The 21,283-nt window shown below is 53.0% G+C and overlaps 7 protein-coding genes across 7 annotated transcripts; 3 read left to right on the forward strand and 4 right to left on the reverse strand.

Annotated features, from left to right (window-relative positions):
- Window positions 1-241: 241 nt before the first annotated feature.
- PODANS_1_6620 (uncharacterized protein) lies at window positions 242-1,517 on the reverse strand (the record flags this gene model as incomplete). The annotated part of the gene is made up of 3 exons (XM_001912845.1): window positions 242-1,182; window positions 1,239-1,391; window positions 1,466-1,517. 3 exons carry the CDS (start codon window positions 1,515-1,517, stop codon window positions 242-244), a joined length of 1,146 nt encoding a protein of 381 aa, XP_001912880.1.
- Window positions 1,518-2,065: 548 nt separating this feature from the next.
- Window positions 2,066-2,709, forward strand: PODANS_1_6630 (uncharacterized protein; the record flags this gene model as incomplete). Its single annotated transcript, XM_001912846.1, has 2 exons — window positions 2,066-2,218; window positions 2,263-2,709. The coding sequence occupies 2 exons, from the start codon at window positions 2,066-2,068 to the stop codon at window positions 2,707-2,709; spliced, it is 600 nt and encodes a 199-aa protein (XP_001912881.1).
- Window positions 2,710-3,512: 803 nt separating this feature from the next.
- On the reverse strand, window positions 3,513-7,070 carry PODANS_1_6640 (uncharacterized protein; the record flags this gene model as incomplete). Its single annotated transcript, XM_001912847.1, has 5 exons — window positions 3,513-3,758; window positions 3,816-5,099; window positions 5,153-5,472; window positions 5,544-6,017; window positions 6,074-7,070. The coding sequence occupies 5 exons, from the start codon at window positions 7,068-7,070 to the stop codon at window positions 3,513-3,515; spliced, it is 3,321 nt and encodes a 1,106-aa protein (XP_001912882.1).
- Window positions 7,071-8,309: 1,239 nt separating this feature from the next.
- Window positions 8,310-10,162, reverse strand: PODANS_1_6650 (uncharacterized protein; the record flags this gene model as incomplete). Its single annotated transcript, XM_001912848.1, has 3 exons — window positions 8,310-9,624; window positions 9,698-9,970; window positions 10,050-10,162. 3 exons carry the CDS (start codon window positions 10,160-10,162, stop codon window positions 8,310-8,312), a joined length of 1,701 nt encoding a protein of 566 aa, XP_001912883.1.
- Window positions 10,163-13,161: 2,999 nt separating this feature from the next.
- PODANS_1_6660 (uncharacterized protein) lies at window positions 13,162-15,732 on the forward strand (the record flags this gene model as incomplete). The annotated part of the gene is made up of 3 exons (XM_001912849.1): window positions 13,162-14,506; window positions 14,631-15,427; window positions 15,490-15,732. The coding sequence occupies 3 exons, from the start codon at window positions 13,162-13,164 to the stop codon at window positions 15,730-15,732; spliced, it is 2,385 nt and encodes a 794-aa protein (XP_001912884.1).
- Window positions 15,733-15,901: 169 nt separating this feature from the next.
- PODANS_1_6670 (uncharacterized protein) lies at window positions 15,902-17,076 on the reverse strand (the record flags this gene model as incomplete). Its single annotated transcript, XM_001912850.1, has 2 exons — window positions 15,902-16,428; window positions 16,494-17,076. 2 exons carry the CDS (start codon window positions 17,074-17,076, stop codon window positions 15,902-15,904), a joined length of 1,110 nt encoding a protein of 369 aa, XP_001912885.1.
- A 1,473-nt stretch (window positions 17,077-18,549) lies between these two features.
- On the forward strand, window positions 18,550-20,096 carry PODANS_1_6675 (uncharacterized protein; the record flags this gene model as incomplete). The annotated part of the gene is made up of 2 exons (XM_001912851.1): window positions 18,550-19,023; window positions 19,077-20,096. The coding sequence occupies 2 exons, from the start codon at window positions 18,550-18,552 to the stop codon at window positions 20,094-20,096; spliced, it is 1,494 nt and encodes a 497-aa protein (XP_001912886.1).
- Window positions 20,097-21,283: the final 1,187 nt, after the last annotated feature.

Genomic DNA, 21,283 nt, shown 5'->3' on the forward strand with positions numbered 1-21,283 from the left:
TGGAAGCGGCAATTTTGGAAGTCCCGGAGCTTCCCGCCGTCCGTTGATGGTGAACTTGAGACAGGGAGCTCCCGGCGGACAAAAGCTGCATGAAATCGCGCTAGAAGGCCTGCCAAGCCGGCATGCCAAGGTCGACAAAGCAGGGGTTCCGGCATCTTAACGCCTCGGCATCTCAGCCTCCACAGACAACACCATGTCGATATTGATGGTTCACTGTACAGAACGTCTCATTTGCTACCATCTAAGAAACAGTGTTCTTGGCCACGATTCCCCTCGCAAACTCTCCAAAGGTAATATGCTGCTCCATGTCAACCTCCTCACCCAGGTTCGGCTGGGTAAAAACGGCAAGCGTGTTGCGCGCAATCCGGCCATCGCTCATGGAAGCACGAGCTCCCCGTACAAAATGCGGCACAGCCTTGAACTTGCCCTCAGTAATCCTCTCCAATGCCTCGCCCGTCTGGAAAGCAATACAGTCGCGGGGAATCTTGACCTGGACCGTTTGCCCAGTACGAGACTTGATGTACAAACCAGATGCCGGGTCAGGGGACGCATCAAGTTCGGGAATAGGTGCCAACTTCAGCGGCTTGCTGTCGGCCAAAGTTTGTTCAAAAGCCGGTGCGACCGCTGGCGTCTTGGCTTCGTCGACAAACATGGCCGAAGTCAAACCGGTCAAACAGCCGTGGTCCAGATGGGTAGCACACCAGTCATCCTCGTCGCCGCCCTCGCCATTCGCGATTTCGCTCGCCTTTGTCGGCGCAGGAGGGGCGTTGGCGGGGTCCTCGGGGAAGTAGTGTAACAGGCGAGCCTTTGTCGTGGTCGAGGTGCTCACAACCTTTTCCAAGTAACCGTTGGGATAACCGGCAATTTCCTTCTCGGCGAACCTATCGCACGCTCTAGCCACCAAAACGGCAACGTCAATGATCAGACGGCAAAGATCCTCGACAGAGTTTTTGAAGCCGGGTAGCGTCGCATCATCCGGCCAGATGTTGGGCGAGAGATACTCAGGGAAGTTATCAGTGTTGAACTCCTCGGTCGGCGCTGCGCAAGACAGCTTTGGGTCAACATAGAAAGCACAGTTGGCATAGAAAGAGCCCTTTAATGTGTCGACCTGGCCGTTCTTGAGGGTTTCCTTTCCAAGGGACCATCCGGTAAGGTACTTGGCCTTTTCATTCTCGAGTTTATCTGTGGCTGGTCAACTTTTTGCTCATAGCCGCCATGACCCTTCACATGTAACCTACCCAGCTCAGACTTGGGGAGGTTTCCAAGGTAAGACGAATAGGAGAGGGCATGATGCCTCAGACTCGCAAACTCGGGTGGTACATCTTTGACAACCAAGATACCCAGAGAATCCGGGCCGAATGCTTGCTGGAGCTTCTCAAACGACACCGTTCCTAGAGATTTTTACACATCAGCGATTGCACTTACACAGATCACCCCGCAAAGTGATCCCTGGACCCTGACTTACCGTCCTTTAGCTCCTGTAGGGAGACAGTCACAGCCTGAGCAATAGGGGCCATTTTGATCCAAAGATGTTACAAGACAAATAATCCAACATCCAACAAAAAGAGGGGAAGCAAACTTTTATCTCACGAGATCTACTTACACATCTTCAAGCTCCCTGTACCAGGTCAGCGGGGCGGACCGCCAAGCATTCCCACTGCCGGTCGACTTGCTCAAGGCGGCAGGTCCCTGTTCACGCCAAGATATTTCCAACGCGCCTATCGATAACGATAAGATCATCGTCACCATCATCATCAACCACTTGTCCCAGCCTCACTGACGTTGTTTGCGACTACAGCATCACAATTCATCCCCCCATTGCGACAATGGTCAAAGCACTCACCTTCAAAGGAGATAAAAAACCAAAAAAGAGGAAACGCACCGGCGGGGCTAGCGGGAAAGCAGACGACGATGACAACCGCCAGCTCAAAACCGCCAAACCCTCCACCGAAGCCGACGCCGACGCCGACGCCGACGACGACAGTTGGGTTTCCGCAGACGTAACAGCCGACATCTCCGGCCCGATCATGTTCGTCTTACCAACCGAACCACCAACCGCGCTGGCATGCGACGCCATAGGAAAGGTGTTCACCCTCCCAATCGAGAACATCATCGACAACAACCCCATCACCGCCGAGCCGCACGATGTGCGGCAGGTCTGGGTGGCCAATCGGATTATAGGGACAGAACACTTCCGGTTCAAGGGGCATCATGGAAAGTCAGTAACCCCTTCCCCTGAGTGTTGGTGTACGATATTAACAGAAAAATAGATACCTCTCCTGCGACAAAATCGGTCTCTTCTCCGCCACCTCCGAAGCCATCACCCCCCTCGAGTCTTTTTCCGTCATCCCCACCGCCGACACCCCCGGCACTTTCCAGATCCAAACGCTAAGGGATACCTTCCTTTCTGTGAGAGCGTCGCGGTCCTCAAAAGCGAATGCTTCCCCTGAGGTCAGGGGGGATGAGACGGAGATTACGTTTGATACTACGTTGAGGATCAGGATGCAGGCGAGGTATAAACCCAAGTTAAAGGCTTCAAAAGAGGAGAAGGCAAGGGAGAAGATTAGCCGGGCCGAGTTGGAGGCTGCGGTGGGGAGGAGGTTGGATGAGGATGAGGTGAAACGACTGAAGAGGGCGAGGAGGGAGGGGGACTACCATGAGGCTGTGTTGGATTTGAAGGTTAAGGGGAAGCATGATAAGTATGGGTAGGGAGGCTGATGTCAGAGCTGTTGTGGTAGGAAAATGGCTTGGCTTAGTAGGGTTGGTGTTGTTCTATACTGTGTAATGAGTTTGGGAGTTTCGCTGATGAATCACGGTCTTGGAGAATGGGAAGATCAGGGTTTAATAAAAGACTAATTGTATTCGTGGATGGCGAAGACAAAGCCTCAACTTGCTTGTAGGAAAGCAATGCCTCCAATCGAGTTGAGGCGGGTTCAAATAGTGACTTGTATGAGTGAAGGCGATCTGAGACGAAAGGATACACACCTACGGACTTCCACACTGTTCCGATACCAGTAATGTTATCGTGGAAAGAGAATCAGCACACTTCGTCCCAGCCTCATGTGCATTTTCAACCACTTTCACCACTTTCCCTAACATTATCCAAACCTCTAGCCCTTCCACTAACCATATCCCACTCAGGCAGTGAATAATTCTCCTCGATAACAGTCTTCCCCATGTCGTTGTATCTTCAAAATCAACAATATTCAACCATCACATCACACTAAGCAAGTCAACACAGCGGTTTAAACAGAAACTATCAATCACTTAGGTATACAAAACCCCCCCGCCATACCTATACAATTTCCCAATCTTTTTTCCCAACCATCGGTATCCAGCCAGCCCCCCATATCTCTATATCCAACCCCATAATATCAATCTGAAAAAAAATGCCCCCTGGGCAAGACGGGTGTGCTATGTGCAGGTGATTATACACAGGCTCATGCCACTCCCACCCAAAATATGATCAGTGAGAAGAGAGTGCAAAAGTAAACACAAGAAGAAAAGTAAAACTACTCCCAAGTAATCTCCCACCCCTGCACCCAAGCACCACCAGAAAACTTCTCCTTCAGCTCAAACAACTCCAACACACACCTCCCCGCATCATAACTCCAATGCTCCTGCTCCAGCACCTCACCATCAAGCCACACCTGCTTGGGCTCGTGCTCCAGACCCATGACCGTGGCGTTGCGAAGGGGGTTGGTGTCCGGGTAGTTACCCAGCGGCTCGACCTTGAGGAAGTTGTTCGAGGCAGTAAACTACTCCCATCATTAGCACCATATTCATCACCTCAAATGTTTGCAACAGTCACTTACCGAAATCCAGCTCACCTCCTCCGGCTCCAGACTGACCCCATCATCCAAATACAACTTCCCCTCCGCCCGTCCAGTCCCATCCAATCCCACCAACAGTCCCCAAGGATTCTGCCTACTCTCCGCTGTAGTCATTCCAGGTTCCTGCAACGGAACAACCTTCCCACCCCTCACATAGACAGGAATATGCCCCAACTCCGCCCCAATAGTGACATTCTCCCCGGGTCCAACCCCATAACTCACCTTCCCCTTGGTATACCAATCATACCACACCTCCCCCTCTCCCACCCCGGGGAAAACTCCCTTCACCGTATCCGCCCCCTGCTCCAAACAGGGCGTAACCATAATCGCATCTCCCAACATGAACTGCCTGTCAGCATCAGCAAGCCACGGCTCATTGGGAAACTCCCACGCAAGAGCACGCATGACGGTGCTGCCAGCGAGAGAAGCCTGGGTCATGAGCGTGTACATATACGGCAGCAGCGCATACCGTATCGCCATCGCCGACTTGGTAGCGTCAATCACACTGCTCCACCTGTACGGCTCCTGGTCAATCGCCCCCATCGCATTGTGATTCCGATAAAAGGGGAAAAACGCGCTGAGCTGCATCCACCGCGAGCAGAGCTCATAGTTTGTGTTGCCGTTGAAGCCGCACGTGTCGACCCCAAACATGGGGAAGCCAAAGATGGAGAAGGACAGTGCTTGCGGGATGCTAAAGTACAAAAATGCCCAGAGGGCCTCATTGTCACCGCCCCAGTGGCCAGCCCACTTGCCTGAGCCGGCGAAGGTGCCGCGGCCGATGATGAAGGGGCGGACGCCCTTTTGGACTTGGAGCAGAGCTGAGTAGGTCGCGTTGAGGACTTGGTGACCGAAGAGGTTGTGGAAATCGTACTCGAGATAACCGCCATTATGCGTCGAGTTCGGGCTCAGGGCGTGGACTCCTATGTCGCCATGATAGTTGTTGATCACGTACGGGGGCCAGTTGATGTTTCTTGCGCCAGGAGTGGGTGTGCTCCGGTAGAAGTTCTTCGTTGTTGTGGTTGTGGTGACGGTGGGGACGGCGGTCGCGGTTGGCCCGTAGCTCTGGGTGATGATCGCCTTTGTCGCTGAGATGGCTTCGGTTTCGTTTGTCTTCGCGAAGCCTTCGGGGTATCTCAAGACAAGATTACCAGGCTCACCGGGCAGCTTGAAGGGCGGATGGGCAGGATTGAGTGTCAAGTTTCCGGTGCCGCAGCTGCCAACGCAGAAGGAGGCAACTTCGGACATGTCGATCCAGATACCATCGAACTGGACATGTTAGTATTGTCTTATTCATTCACATATCATCATGGGAAACTCACCGAGATATTCTTGCTCCACCTCGAAATCTCATCAATCCACCAGTCGATAGTCCCAGCCTCACCAAGCACAGCACCAACCCAGTCAGGAAAAACCGTATAACCAGGCCACACAGCCCCATAGTAAATCGACCCATCAGGATTCTTCACAAAGGCATCTGCCTCCAGCCCCCGCTCATAGGTAGGATAGCGATCTTCCTCATCCTCTGGGTTAGGCGCATAGATGGCAGAGTCAACAATGGGAACCCAGTGTTGGTGATTCTTGTGAAGCCTGTTCATGAACTCCTCTCCTTCGGTGTAGTTCCAGGTATCATGGTCGTTCTCAAAGTCACGGTACTTCTTCATGTAGTCGATATCGGCTATATCCACATGTCAGTTCAGAAAACCTTTTGTCGGAATATGAAGGGAAAGAAAGACCCACCCCAGACCGTCTCAAGCGGAATCTCAAACTTTGCAAAGTTGTCAATAACCTCTTGCAAACGTTGCCAGCCAGTATAGCCCCAGCGGCACTGATGGTATCCCAAAGTCCAGTACTGCTGCATAGCCGGAAGGCCAACAGCGCTCTCTTGGTACTTGGTCGTGACATCTTCAGCCCGAGGACCGCTGTAAAAATAGAGATCGATGCTGCCACCAAGTGTTCTCCAAGTAATACCAGGTTGCCGCAGAAGCACCTCTTGTGGATGAGCGTTGCGAAGATAGACACCATGTGTATACGATGTGTATCTGGCCGTCTTGTCGTCGGCATAAGGCGCATATGTCAATTTCCCCGACTCATCGGTGGTGAAGTATCTTGTGTCATGATAGATAGGATGACTGCCATAGATGTTCCAGTCGATGTCGTTGCCAACATCTGCCGCAAAGAGTGTCCCTAGCCTGTGTGTAAGCTATCTCGCCTGAGCATTGAATATACTTGGTGGTACTTACTGGTGAGATTGTTGCCCAAGCGGAAGCCATGAATAACTTCACCGAGACCATACAGGTTGTAGCTCTCGGGCAGAGGGGACACAAACTCGATGAACTGATCTTCGTAGACGAGCTTGCTCCCCTCGGTTGTAAAGAGCGTGTCGTCAGTTGCCTTTCGCTTCACCGTGAAGGAGAATGTCGGGTCGTTTGACCACGAGACCACAAAGTCGCTGTTGTGCTCCTCGCAAAGAGGATCGTTTTGAGGTTTTGGTATCAACACTTCGGGTAATCTGAACCACGTTTCATTCTCCTTCGAGATGTACCGTGGCTCAATCTGAAGGTGAACCCTTTCGTTGGCCTGAAACTCCACCAGTAAGGAGAGGTGCTCGATGTCGTTGCCGTAGACGTTGCATGCTGGGCCGGCAAGGTCAAGATCGGCAGTAAACCCGTTTTTCGTGTTTTGGACGTTGGATGCAGAGTACCCAGGACATACCAGCTGCGGGTTAGCGGCAAGGGGGTCGTCTATGTTGGCTTCAACGTCCTTCCCTTTGTCGGCAGACGCAGGGACTGTGAACTGTGGGACTGAGCTGGTGGTGGGAGACGCCGTCTGAAGAAACTTGGCCGGGACCACTGGTGGCCCCTTGTGCCCAGAAGTACCACTCGGCAGCAACGACGAGGTCAAAAGGAGCGATATCGAAGTAAGCAAAGCCATGGTGGCTAGCAACGAAGTGGCTTTGGAAAGGATGCCTTGTCTGGGAACCCTGCGGTTGTACAATTTGAAGCCCAAACTAAGAGCAGCGACAAAGACGAGGACTTCCACCTTGAAATAGTCCTGGCCGAAGTCGAGCCCCAGACCCAGATGTGAGGATACGCGAGCATCTTCGAAGTCTAGACCGGCCCGTGACTCGGAAGAAGCAGTTGGGAGCTCGCTGGTTCCTGGCTCCAAACTCTGATGGTCCCAGGTGATACTGTTACCGGCAAATAACTCGGCCGAAGCCAAGGTACTGTTGAAAGCCATAACGAGTGAGAAGAGCGCCAAAAGGGGCGAGCACAGCGGAAAAGGGGCTCTCGGGGCCGACGCTGACCGGCGACTGAAAGAAGACTGGACGCCAGTGCCTGTTAACCAAGCGTCACACTACCGTTAATATTCTCCACGCGAGACAAGTAAGGGTAACGGCGGGAAGAGACCGGAGTCAGGAGGGAGATTGAGTTAAATGAAGGGTCGGCGTGACTGGGGATCACAAAAACCTACACTGACTGTTGACTTTGCCTTGTGAGGCTCGCCCGCGAAACCACAGCCCTGGGACGACATGGCTCTAGTAACGGTGCCCAACAGTGTCGATTTCACCGTTTGTCTCTGTGCTGGCGTCCGTGTGTTGGCTGTACCAAGTTTGGGGTGTCCCCTTATGCGTAGTGGTAGATGCAGGCGGATATGGTCATGCATGTCGACTGTCATCGCCATGATTGCTGGTCCAAGTCAATTGATTCGTGTTGGTCTTCCTGTTCTCAACCCGACCCGATAGAATTCAGTTTTGCAATAATCTTCGACATCTGCCGCGTCCCTTGATTGAGAGGCAAGCTCCAAAACCTGATCTTAGCGTGACTTGAGCTGTGGCGGTTTAGTTTGTCTGCGGAAGCTCGACCGGTGACTGGGCCGATCAGTTGACCACAGGCGCGGGGTTATCTGCACAGTGTTACTTGCCAATAAGGTTTGTGGCAGGGCGCATGAAACCTGCTTTGGTGGGTTGGCAAGGAAAGAGAGCCGTCTACGGCCTCATGACCCTTTGTTGACATCCACCGCATATAGACATGTAGGTAGCCTATGACCGGTGACGGGCGCTGTGTGAGAGTAACAGATAGAGAGTAACAATATGAGTGTATTTACTTGAATGCCCACCTCTGATGCTTTCTGTCTTGTGTCCTGTTGTGCCTCCCCTCCTTGCGCCTTTGCTCAGTCAACACGAGAGGAAAACTGCTTTGTTCCTCGGATATCATCCCAAGTTTGTTAAACGCCGAAGCCCTAGCCCATAACAACAACCATGTTTGTCAAGAATTGTTTGATCCCCAATAAAATCCCAAAAAAAAGTGGCGAGCCCAAATATTTAGTATCCCAAAGCTGGCCGAGATTAATGCCCCCAAACTCCGTCACATCAAAAACTCCGTCGCTGATATCCACAACGCTGGTCCGGATATATATCATGATACAAATAGGAAAACCGACAATCGAGTTGACCCCACGGTACAAAAAGCAAAATCATCAGTAACTGAAATCGACATGGCCTATTGGAATCGGTAGCTTATCGTCCTGCGAGGATGTCGTCGCCGTATTCGTCGAGCTTCCGCCTGTTTCTGACTGTGATTCGCTGCTGCGTGATTGTTGCAGCTCGAGCTGTGGTTCCTGAGGAGGAATGCCACTGTCGGAGAAGCCGAAATCTCGCATCTGCTGGAAACTCCAGCTCGGTTCGAATCGTCGACTGTTCCACGCATGGTCCACCCTCTCGTACATTTCGTCGATCTGTTCCAAGCTGATCTTGCTCGTCTCGTAGACCATAAACCAGACAAAGGCGATCGAGAGAATGCAGAATGCGCCCCAGAGAAAGAAAATGCGAGATCCGAGATCGATTGACCGGGACCCTTCGATTCTATTTGTGTCCACCATGTAAGGGGTCCCATAGGCAATGCCAAAGTTCAAAAGCCAGTTGGAGGCGGTAGAGACGGACATCGACTTCGCGCGTACCTTCAGCGGATAGATTTCTGATGTGACGACCCAAACCACGGGACCCCAGGAGGCTGCGAAAAAGAATATATATATGGCCACGAAAATGATGAGGATGCGGCTCTGCGTCTCCGAATTGCTTCCGTTGGCGGTAGCGAACGAGGCAATCAAGAGTTGGCAGATGGCCATGCCGGCGGCTCCGACAATGAGCAGCCTTCGTCTACCCCACGATTCGACGACGAAGAGACCCGGCAGCGTCGAGACCATGTTAATAATCTGCATGATGAGGGTGATGAGATAGGGGTCGTCGACACCGCCCTTTTGAAAGAAGTCGGTGCCATAGTACATGATGAAATTGACACCTGTGAGCTGCTGGAGCATTTGCAGCCCGCAGCCTGTTAGTGTGCGGCGACCCAGATGTGGTTCGCCAAAGAATATATCTTTGTAAGTGTCAGGGCCAAGAGCTAGTTCGTACTCATGGTTTGCCTGGATTTCTGCGAGCTCCTCGATGAGAGCAGGGTGGGTGATGTCGAGCCGACGTAGACGGCTGAGTGAAAGAGCAGCGGCATCTTTGTAGCCGCGCTTGATAAGATAACGGGGCGTCTCCGGTAGGATCAGCAGACCAAGGGCCAAAACAACAGCCCAGGTAAGCTGAAGACCAATGGGGATGCGATACGCGGCGGCCCCTTTCATATTATGAGTTAAGATATTGACGCCGGCAGCAGCAAATAGACCGGCCGTGATTGATAGCTGGTAGGCGCAGACGAGCGTTCCACGCACCCACTTTGGTGCCATCTCAGACTGATATAATGGGACAAGAACTGAGACAACGCCCACTCCAATGCCCGCCAGTGTTCTGATGAGATCAAGTCAATACAAGTCACACTTTGAGGGATGAATTGGACACCAAAAGGGAAAGTGTTACGAACCTCCCGATAACAAGAAGGGCCACATTTGTCGCGCACACCTGGAAGATAGCACCAACACAAAACACCCCCAGGGCGGCAATAAGTGAGAGCCGTCTGCCCCATAAGTCACCTATTGGCGCCGATATGAGTGCTCCCACCATCGTTCCTGCACTCAGCATTGCCACAATCAGTGACACTTGGCTTGGGTACATGCCGGGTACTCCCTCCTTGTCGAAGTAGCCGGTGGTGAAATCCTTCTTGAACGACTCCATCGCCAGAATACCGTTGATCGACCTGCATGCACCAAACGGCTCAGCCAAAAGTCCCTCCAAATCCTAGCGCGTCCGACCAAAATGGCGCCGAGTCGACTTACCCGGTGTCATATCCAAACAAAAGCCCGCCTGTGGCTACAAAGAGCGATAAAAGGATGGCCGGCGCCGAGGTGCCGGCGACGTTTGCTGGCTTTCGCCAACCGAAGCCCACCATGACTGCGATTGGAGCGCCTTCATGAAGGGCTCTTCAGAACAGCGTCGAGCGCGGGGGTTTCCACCAGGATTGGGGGTCTCCGGACAATCGAGGATATGGTTGTTATTCGACCATGGGGAGCGGTTTGGGTCGTTTCGAGGTGGGAAGGTGGGCGGCGAACGGGTTTCGACGATGAGATGAACAGTTGAAAGGGTGCGTCCAACAACTGGGATGGTGGACGGGAGTACGTTGAAAGTGGTGGAGAAAGGACCGCCGCCCACCTGATTGATGGGCAGCGGAGACTCTGCAAACGTCTGATTGGCTGCACATCAAGACTAGCCCGCTTGGGAATAGCTGTGACCAGAAGGTGGGGCTGACCCGGCTTTGACTAGCGTGGTGGGGACTCGGCCTGCGCCAAGCCCCAGTCTCGCTCACCCCAGACCCAAATCCGACTTGGGTTCAGCAACGGGCCTCTCGGCTACATTGAAAATGTCACTCTGTCGGGTTGACAGCTGTGAGAATGCGGTGCTTCTGCGTTGCCTTTGGTAAGAATTTTCCCATTTTTTCTGACCTTGGTGTTGTTCTGTCCTTTGCCGCTGACCTATGGGATTCATCCGAGTACGAGGTAGACAGACTATATGAGGCTATCTCTGTCAATTTAGTCCCTATTCCTTGGAATCTGAATGCCATGAATTCCCACCGTGGTTAGAACCTTGGTGTCTTGGAAACCTGGGGTTTCACCTGGTGCCGTGGTCCATGTGTAAGCCCTCGGTCCCTCTCTTTCACGCGCCTCACCAGGCGGCCCCAAAAGCCATCCTCGCTCCCGCTTTCCCAATGCTTCATAGCGGGCGCCCAGCTTCACGCTGGCTTCAGGGGGGGAGACCAGACCACCAATCGCCAAAGGAACTGCATGATAAATTAATAACTGACCCAGAGTGTGAGCAGAAGGCCACACACACACCATCACATCAACCACACCATTGTCCCAAGAATCTCTATGCTTTGGAAACGCGCGGCGGGTGCTCTGAAGCCATTGGCTGTCAAGATGGTTGTGCCGCAGCCGGGAGCTGCCCCCCCAGGCTTGCAGCTTGCAGTCCTCAAATCCTTTGACTGCGTGTTTTTGCTTTTCCCTTCACACCTCTTGACTGTTCGCCGGCTATGCTCGTTTGGGACTCCTAGACAGGTCATAGCAACACTGCTGGTTCGTGAACCCCAGCCACTAGCTTGCGTCGAGGGGGCAGCAAAAGAAGGAAATGCGGGTCGCTTTTATCACAACTTCCAAGGTTGAGGCATTCACATCGCTACAATTTTCATCATTCGCTGACCCAAAAGGTGCAGGAGACGCCCGATATAGGAGATGCAGGAGCTTGCATCAATATTCCCACAGCATTTCCAGCCACCTTGCTTCAGGTGAGTCTCTGTCTAGGAACACTCCGATCCTGAGAGGGAGGGGGGACCACGATCGGGTCAATGGGCAAACAGTTTGGGATTTCACGAGGCACGGGTGCTGGTTGTTGCGGCACGATGCTCATGCTCAACCAGTGTTGATTTGTGCTGTCTGTTTGGTATCGGTCTTTTGGTAGGTCTGAGTTCCGATACGCTCAGGATCTGGTGGAACAGGTCACAGATAACATTAAGGTCCTCAAACCCTCTTACTGACATGAATTTCTTTGGCAACACCCGGTTCCGGTGCATCCGACATTGGCGGCTCGTGAGAGCACACACTCACAAGCTTTTCCAGTCCGCCCTTTCCCTGTACTTTTGACTGGCTCATTTGCCTAGAAACGTGTCACCATGAACAGCATGGATCTCGGAATCAGATCCTGCAGAGTCCCTTTGTGCAAGAGAGGTTGTACAAGGTTGTTGTGGTAAACACAATATCAAGCACCCGTCTGCCCAGGAAGTGGGAAGCGAAGGCGAAGCGCGATGGCCAAGAAACTTGGGATCGGAGTTCTGCTCCTCATCCTCCCCAAGACCCAGCCACTACGTCTCTTGTTTGGTGAGAGGTGGTGGCTTGATATGCGCAGGCACTAGCGTGAAACCTGTATACAGTTCGACCAGGAGAGTCCTCACACCACTGTTGTTCGGTTGGGAATAGCGCCCATCGCAAAGCCACAAGAGGTTTATGCACGGCTTACTGTGTGAAGTCCGTAGAAACGAACGGCACGATAGAACACATGACCATGTAATCTGTCTCAAGTCACCCTGACCTCATGATTTGCTGGGTTTTGATTATAAGCATGTTGTGGCACACCTAAGTTTGTGGTGTCTCTTCAACTTGCTCTACCAGGGGCTTGCCGCATGTGCGAGGACAAGCTTGGAATGTGTCAACATGAGTGTCACAGTGGAGAACTCACGTGTATCAGCTGGTGGATGAGACCAAATACCAGGAACATAAAAAGAAAGACATTCGTAACAAGCAGCTCAAGGCGAGGCCGAGGCCCGAAAGCAGCCGGTGGCTTGGAGTAAAGGGCAATCGATATGTCTTGGATGAAATGTTCTTGATGCTTCAGATGACTTTCGACTTTCTTCTTAAAACCTTTGGTCTTATACCGTCTCTGCCAGCACGAGGATTGAACTTTATACGAAGTGAAAACCTAAGGTGTGTAGACTCCCAGAGCTCTAGAAGAATTCGACGCTTCCGAAACTGCTGAGGTGATACTACAAAATATAAATGCCCTCTTCTGCTGTTCCAGATGTTCAAAGCATTGTTTTTTGCACCTAAGGTAGTGGGATGTTGTCAGAGCAATTCAGGGGTCAATTGCCTTGGCAGTTTGTGCCGAGCGGGAAGGCCCCGCTAAATTAACTCTCGCGTCCACTGCGAATCGGCGGGGTCCCCACCGATCAACGGCGCGTCTTTTGCTTTGCGATTCAAGCTGGAGCGCGTCACTCTTCAAGGTCCCCACCGCAGACACCGAACAGCAGTTCGCTACACCACATCTTCCCGAAACATTGGGACCCCAGCATGTAATATTGTTTGAGCGCAACATATTCTAGGACCGAGAGGACGACTGGGAAGGATGGCGACAAGTATGTGCCTCATGCTAGGCTTAACCAGTGCTTGTACCATAGCTAACAAAACCAAGGACAGGAGCGCATTCGAGATCGGATGCGCGGTGCTGGGTGAGTATTTTCCCTACGACATCTGCTCAGAGGACCCAATTAACGTCAACAATTATAGTCGTCATGAAGTAGGGGATGACCTAGACTTTGGCTTTGTGATTCCCATCGCCACAGAACCGGAGCCAGAAGAGACAATCGAGGAAGAGCTCCCAGATGCTTCACCACTACCGCCACCTCCAACCACCAGCCGACCAACTCCTAACACATCCGCCAAGCGAATACACCTCGACCGCGATGGCGTTGCGCAATCCTCCCCGTCTATGGGCCCCAGCCCCTCTCGTTCTCCCCGCCCTCCCCGGTCTGTATACAGTATACCCGACGGCACCAGTACCGAAAGATCAGCCTCACTGCCACCACGTTCTCCAGCGTCTGTTCGAGCTCAGGGCTCTTCTCTTCGCCATATGACCCGCCCCCCAGCTTCGGATGAAGTTGAAGAGGCTGAAAATGAGGAGGACCACGACGTGACTATGCACGACTCGCAACCCGAGCCAGAGGCCGTAGAGGAGGATGTCGACATGGAAGATGCCCCTCCAGCACCATACCCGCGATCCGTTCAAAGAACCGCACAAAAGCAACGAGGTCCGCTCTCCTCTGTCATTGCGGCGACAAAGCGGATTACTATCCACACTTCACCCGAGGAGCCAACGCCAACAGTGGAGGAGGTAGTCATGGAAAGCCCGGCTGATGCACCTGGCAGTGGGAAGCGGCAAAGGACTATCTTGCTCGATCGGAATAGCCCAGTCGTGGGGTCGAGTACGTTATTGCACAAGGTTTTGGAGGATCTAGATGAGACTACTCAGCAAAACCCTGGAGGTATCCCGGCAAGTTCTTCACCAGTAGAAAGGAGGGTTAGAACGAGGATACGAAAGAGCGCAGAGATGAGGAAGATGTCGGAGAGTATGAGTATGAGAGGGAGTACAATGTCCGTGACGTCTCCTACGTCTTCGAGGGGCAAGAGGAGGAGTCCAAGGTTGAGGTCGAGCAGTGTTGTTGAAGGTGAGGAGAATGCAGCTGAGGATGTGGATGTCCCGGATGCCGTTGAGGAAGAGGAGCCAGAGGAAGAGGAGGAGGTGGTGGTGGAGGAGGAGGAGGAAGGAGAAAGGGAGCCTGAGGCGGAGGAGTCAGCTGTGCTTGGGGCAGATGATGATGATGTGGCCGATGCGCCAGAACCAGAGCCGGAACTACCGGAGCCAAAACCAGAGGCCGTAGAGGAACCAGAGGAGAAAGAGGCTGAAGAGATTGGTGTGCAAGAGGCTACTAAACGAATAGGGAGGAAGCGGCCTACTCGCCGAACCGCCCCTGCTCCTTCACCAGAGCTAGGCTCAGACCAACCACCAATGCCGGTGGCAGAATCACCAGCACTGAGAAAACGGCGAAGGAGGGAGGCGGTGGCCAGTCCAGCACAGCAACAGCAGCCTGTCAAGAAAGGTACGGACAGGCAAACAACCACCTAAACCACAGCTTCCACAACACTCATCGCCAGCACAACCTTCACCAGCGCAGCCTTCACCAGCGCAGCCTTCACCAGCGCAGCCCTCACCACGACAACCCTCCCCGCGACCACCAACACGCCGATCACAGTCCAAAGTTCAAGAGAAGTCCAAGCCAAAACCAAAACAACAGGCCAAAAAGCCACCAGCAAAGAGGAAACCAAGAACCAACTCCGACGATGCGGAGGGAAAAGACTTTGGAGATAAAGTCTCCGGCTCCGTCCCCATCACAGTCCAACGGTTCAGCAAGCCCCACATCGACCCTGAAACCGAAGCTGACGACCTCGACGATGATGAAATTCAATTTTCTCACCGCGGTCCGGGCGTCCATATTCTCGATGTGCTGTCCAAACTCTGCGACGAAATGGCCGAGAATTACATGGGGAAACTCCGCGCAGCAGAGGAAGCGGCGGAGGATGCCGCCACAAGAAGGGAGAAGAAGGTGATGCTGAGAGCCTTGGAAGCCTTTCATAGGGAGTTGATGACCAAGCTTTTGGATCACACTATTGCCCTCGATCAGCTTCATGGCTTGCGCAAAAGGGTCAAGGCGGTGCAGAAGGAGAAGATTGCGATGAGGGATGAGATCATGCGGGTTAGGGCGGAGAGGGAGCAGGTCGCGTTGAGGATGGATGCGATCAGGATGAAGCATGAGGTGGAGAGCAGGGAGGCGTTGGTATGTTGTTTTGCTATTGATACAATCGTTATCGGTGACCAAGATTGCTAATTTGTTGGCAGCGACACATCTCTCTCTCGTCGGCCATGCATGATATTGATCTTGCGGTGGAAAAGGCGCAAGCAGCACCAGAGCTGTCTGCCGCTGAGCAAAAGAAGGCCGATCTCGCCAATTTTGAACTACTGGTCAGCCGAGTAGCTGATCAAGCCAGCTCGAAGAGCGATGGTGGGGGCACGTTGAAGCAAATCAAAGAGTTCAATGCCTTTTTAGAAAGAGCGGCTGCGGCGATGGAGAAAAGGAGGTAGCAATACTTCTCACCGCCATTACTGCCATGATATATACAACATGGCCCGTTGATTCGGCCAGTTTTTGACGCCAAAAATGAGCAACGATTTGAACGAGATCTCTTGTACAAACATTCAACCATGAAGACCCTCATATTCTTACATTTTCCCGTCCCCTTCCCAAGCTAACCTATTTGTTGTTATCCTCCTTCTTCTCCGTCACCTTCCCCACAGCAACCATGCCCCTAAACCGATCCATAAACGTCTCTTCGCCCTTCTTCTTCCTCTCCTCCCTCTGTTTCGCCTGCTCCTGCCACAGGCCTTGAATACTCGCCGCCATCTCGGCATTAGCCCTATAATCCGCCCTCAACGCCGCCTCCTCGGCCGCCCTATCCTGCTCAGGCAACTTCTCCAACTTTTCCTTCCAACTCGCGATCAACTCGGCCGGCGGCGGTGGAATATTCACCTTCCCAACCGCCTCCCCAGCAGTCTCCTGCTGCCGCTGCCTAACCTTTGCAACCTCCTCCAGCACACTCCTAAACTCGGGCGCCTCCCTCCCTTCCTCCTTGGCCCTCTTGATCTCCTCCTCCTGCCTCAACATCTGATGATACAGCTCATCGGCCCTCATTTGAATCATCTCATCCTCCTCGGCGCTTCTCCCATAGGTGTTCAGTACCCCAACGCTTTCAAAAGACGGGATTGGTTGTTGTAGCAGCGCTCGAATTTCTTGACCTCGTCAGAGCACATTGTCAGCCGGGCTTTGACCCCCCCGGATTTCATGCACGTGGCCCAGGTGAATTGCTCGTCGGCGCAATTTTCGAGGGCGCGCGGCCGATGGCGGCTTTGCGGTCTTTGTACGAGTCGAGGACGTCCATGAGTTTTTCGTGGTCGGTTTTGGTTGCTGCTTCGATGGTGGATTGGGGGGTGTAGGTTTTCCAAAGGTGGGCGTAGCGGCCGTCGGGGAAGAGGGATTCGGGGGGGGACGGTGGATTGGGAGGCGGCGGTTTGGTCGTCTTGGGATTTTTGGTCGAGCTGGCGGTGTGGTGGGACGGCGGGGGTTGGGGGGGAGGATTCGGAGGAGGGGGTGTATTTGACGGGGGCTTCTTTTTGGAGGAATTCGCGGAGTTTGGGATCGAGGTGGGCGAGGGGGTCGGAGGAGGAGTTGTCTGCGCTCCCGCCGAACCAGCCGTTGAACCAGCCCATTTTGAAGGGTGTGTGTGGGCGGATTTGGGGGTGGGATTGGGGTTTGCGCAAAGTGGTGATGGTGAGGTGGGTTAATGCGACCTGTGGTGGTGATGGTGGTGAGATAGCTTGGGGAAGCTTGAATTTAGGCGGGGTAAAGTGGCAGAAAGAGGTGCCCCACATTGATCTTTGCCAAGATCGACGCCGTTGGCAAGGGTGGGTTCACCTTGATCTTGACCACTTTGAGGCCAACGGTTGGAGGTCCATTGGATTTGTATCTGGAAGCTTCATTGGAGAAGAATCGAGATTTTTGTTTGTTTTTGGTTCAAAGTTCTTATATACGTCTTGACATAATTCCAGACCTTCTCATTCTCAAAGCGACCTACCTCCTTGAGTATTCATTCCACTTCGTGGAGCTTGTGCAAGGCCCGGATCTCCAGACCACGACACGACCATCTGGTCACTGTCGATAGGCCCAATCTGATAGTTTTTGTCAGCCGTGTGTTTACATTTCAGTTCAAGCTGGTTTACTCCAAGGCCCAATTTTAATTTCCAATTAGGCAGGTTCGTAATCCTCCTTCTTCCAGCTATCTTTTGATTAACAACAACGACCCACCATCTTCTGATCTCAGGCCAGTTCGTGGCATATTTATCTAGATCACTAGACTGAGAACACAACCTGGCGGAGATCAAGCTTGAGGGCCCTTCGAAGATATCAAATGGTCTAGATTGCATGGCAAGCTCCATCAGCAACGTCTCCCCAAGTCGACTTCATCCCCCAGCTCCTGCAGTGAATCATCCCAGAGGCACAAGAGTGGCCAATTGTTTAGAGTTTTGTTTCGACTTTGAATTCTCCCGGATTCCGCCTCGCTTGCCATTGCGTTAGTACATTGGTCTCAATGACACGCTATTCGCTAACAGCTCCAGTGTGCTTAGTGGCAGGTGGTTTCATCGCTGCAGGGCTCTGTGTCAGAGACGCAGCTTGGACCCCTTTTCACATCTCCGTGTTTCCCCCCACGAGCCGCAACCCCAAGACGGAACCACACCGGATGAATCCAGATGTGCACCACCTCTTGACGCACACTGCAATTGCCTTGGCTGAGGCGGTTGCATTGGCATCAAGATGCACGGCCCGACTGTGTCGTTTGTGCCAATCACATCTCCAATTGACTGGAAGCTCTCTCGAAGCAACCCTGCCATGTCGCCTCATCAGGAGACTGTTCCCTTCCCAGCGGGTCCCCCTGCCTCGAAATGGCACCCTCCTCGAGCCTCTCCACACTGCCGGCGAGGGTGGGAGAGGGGCGGGAGCATGGATGACGTTGAATGGTCTATGGTCAGACTCCTGATGTCGCAAATCCCCATGAGAATAGAACCGTGTGCCGCCATATATCCCTCCTCTATACCCGGCTTCCCTCGTCTATCTCCTCTTTCCTTCCTCTTCTGCACTCCAAGTTTTGGTCTGTCTGATGGTATCATAGGGCGATTCTCGTTTCCCTCTCTCTCTCTTCACCTTCCCTTCGTGACTGCAGGTCAGCTTAATTGTTTAGTTTCTTCTACCTTCATTTTTATACACGGCTGAGCCGTGCAAGTCTTTCTTTACCTACCTTTCGACCCTATCGATTCGATTTTTGAGTTTCGAGTTTAAAGACAACAACCATGTATTTCTCAACCAGAACTCTCGTCACCATCCTCCTGGCCGCTGTGGCCCGCGATGTTGCTGCTCAGGCAGCCGTTCAGACCCCAGACGCACCGGCGCCCAGCGCCATCCCTCCAGAGGTACTTGCCAGTCAGGCAGCAAGTGCCAGTGCTGCTGCTTCGGCGGCGGCGGCGGCGAACGAGGCGGCAGCAGCAGGAGGATTGAGGCCACTACCGGGGCTACAGGGCGGTGAGGCAGAGGCGCCAGCAGAACTTAGACCTTTGCCCAATCTTGCTGGAGATGCCGCCGTTGTGACTCCTCCGCCCGTGGCGGTAACAGCTCCCGAAGCTGCGGAACCAGTAGCAACAGTGGCACCGACGTTGCCAGCAGAAGAACCGGCTGTTGAGGTCCCTCCTGCACTAATCCCACCTCCTGGCCTCGACGCGGAGGCTCCGGCCCCTGAGCTCGTGGTCCCTCCAGGTCTTGCTACACCGGTAAGTATCTTGATGAATATCTTACAGAAACAGTCACTAATTCGATATATCAGGTTGTGGAAACCCCTGTTGTCGAAAGTCCCGCTCCCGAAGCTGCGGCTCCAGCCCCTGAAGAGCCCCCTGCCGTCATCGGGTCCTTCACCCCTATCGTGGCCGAGCCCACAGCCGAGGAGACTCCCGCTCTGGCTGAACCGACCGAGGCCGCTGTTGTCCCCCCAGTCGTAGAAGAACCTGCCGCTGCGCCCGTCATCGGCTCCTTCACTCGTATCGTCGCTGAACCGACGGTCGAAGCCCCGGTCGAAACCCCGGTCGAAACCCCGGTCGAAGTCCCGGCCGAAACCCCCGCTGCTGAACCTGTCGCTTCCGAAGCCACTGGGCCCGCCGGTGTAGTCGAAACCCCCGCCCCGGTCCCAATCGGTTCATTCTCTCAAGTCATTGTTGGCACTGCCCCTACTTTGGCCGTCCCTCAACCCGTTCCCACCGGCGCTGGCGGCTTCGTTTTCCTCAACAGCACAACTGCTGGTGCCGGAGTTGCCCAGCCCACGGGTGGTCTTCTGCCTCTTCCTGGAGTTGCTGCTCCTTCTGGCGGTCTCCTCCCTATTCCCGGAGTCGCCCAGCCTTCTGGTGTCGCCGCCCCATCTGGTGGTTTGGTAACCCCTCCTGGTCTTGGTGGTGCTGGTGGCGAGACTGGATCTGGCTCTAATGGTGGATCTGGATCTGGAAGTGATGGTAGCGGCAGCGGCCTCGTCAACCCAGATGGAAGCACCGGAACTGAGACTCTGGAGACGGATCCTAACGTCACTGCTGGCCCTGGATCTGGCGGTACTGGGGCAAATGAGGTTTTGACCACTCTTACTACCACCAACGCTGAGGGCGTACCTACCACTTTGGTGACTGCTGTGGCTCAAACCACAGGGCCAAACGGTGCTCAGGTTACTGGAACTGGCAACCTCGCCAACAACGGATCTACTCCCGCCCTGACGGCTGGTGGAGCCCGCTTGGGCGAGGGCATCAACATGAAGATGTCAGTTTTGGGAGGTGCTGTCGGTATGCTGGTTGTCCTGATGCTTTAAGGGGTAACTTGAAAATAGTGGGAAAGTTCCACAGAGGAGAAGGTGGTGGTGTTTTCATTGGTAATAGAGGGGGGTGCTGTGGTTACACAAAGCAATCTTTACGATGTTGTTCTATTTACTTTAGGGGATGAATGCTTGAAAAGCGCGAATCAGATTGGGGTTTTACTTTTTACTTTTTACATCACCTTTTTGTATATATACGATTATGATACCTTTTACAGCAACCACATCGACGTACGACAGAGTAGATAAAAAAAAAAATTGAGACGAAAATGACACTAGGCTTGGAACGAGGCCACCTGAAAGAATCTGGGGAAGGCACGAGAAAGGTGTGGGTTGATCTTGCATGGATGACCCCATCGGCTGAACTACCGGCCGTAGGTTCCGAAACGTGGGTGGTTTCCTCTGAAGTTCTGCCATGTGGTGGTGGAAAAGCCGCGCCTCGGTTGAGAGATAGCTACTCCAGATATCAATTAAGAGCTTCCAGCTTCCGTCTCCCTTGGCTTATCACTCCTTGTACATGTCTATCATCCGGTCTTGTAGTTCGTTGAGTACATGACCGCGAGGGAAATTCACTTGTGTGAGGTTCCTTACTGATAGGAATGACAAAAAAGTCGTCCGAGCAGAGAGAGCTCTCCTTTCAGTAGCACCCCTTACAGAATAATATGTTCTTGCTAATCCCATTCATCGCCATCCTGCGCAATTGACTGTAGTGGGTGTGATCACTCTCTTTATGTGAACCCCTGAGTAGTACTACTAACTCATTACACTCACTTACCTTGCTGTGCAGTATAAGAAATCTTTGTGGTAACTTCAACAGCACCTATTGGGAAATAATTCCTCCTTGCTAATCTTGTGTATCACGATCATGGTGGAATTACCACGCTGACAGTGATCATGATCTCTCTGACGACCCCCAAGTAGCACCAACCCCGTTACACTCACCTGCCTTGCTACAAAATATCAATGGACTAGTATCTCCAACATGATCGTGAATGGCGTTTCACGCCTCTTCAAGCCAAACTCGCATCCATATTCACTGCATACAGTTCCAAAAGTGGGACCATGTCCCCTCTGCACGGCACCTTCTTTTCTTAGGTCTTTCAACTTACACCCACTCTTCATATCACCTTGCTCATTGCACTCTTATCCAGAGTAAATAAACCCCGCTCGACTGCTAAGTGGAC

This window comes from Podospora anserina, chromosome 1 (assembly GCF_000226545.1).
Source record: "Podospora anserina S mat+ genomic DNA chromosome 1, supercontig 1".
NCBI classification, from domain to species: domain Eukaryota; kingdom Fungi; phylum Ascomycota; class Sordariomycetes; order Sordariales; family Podosporaceae; genus Podospora; species Podospora anserina.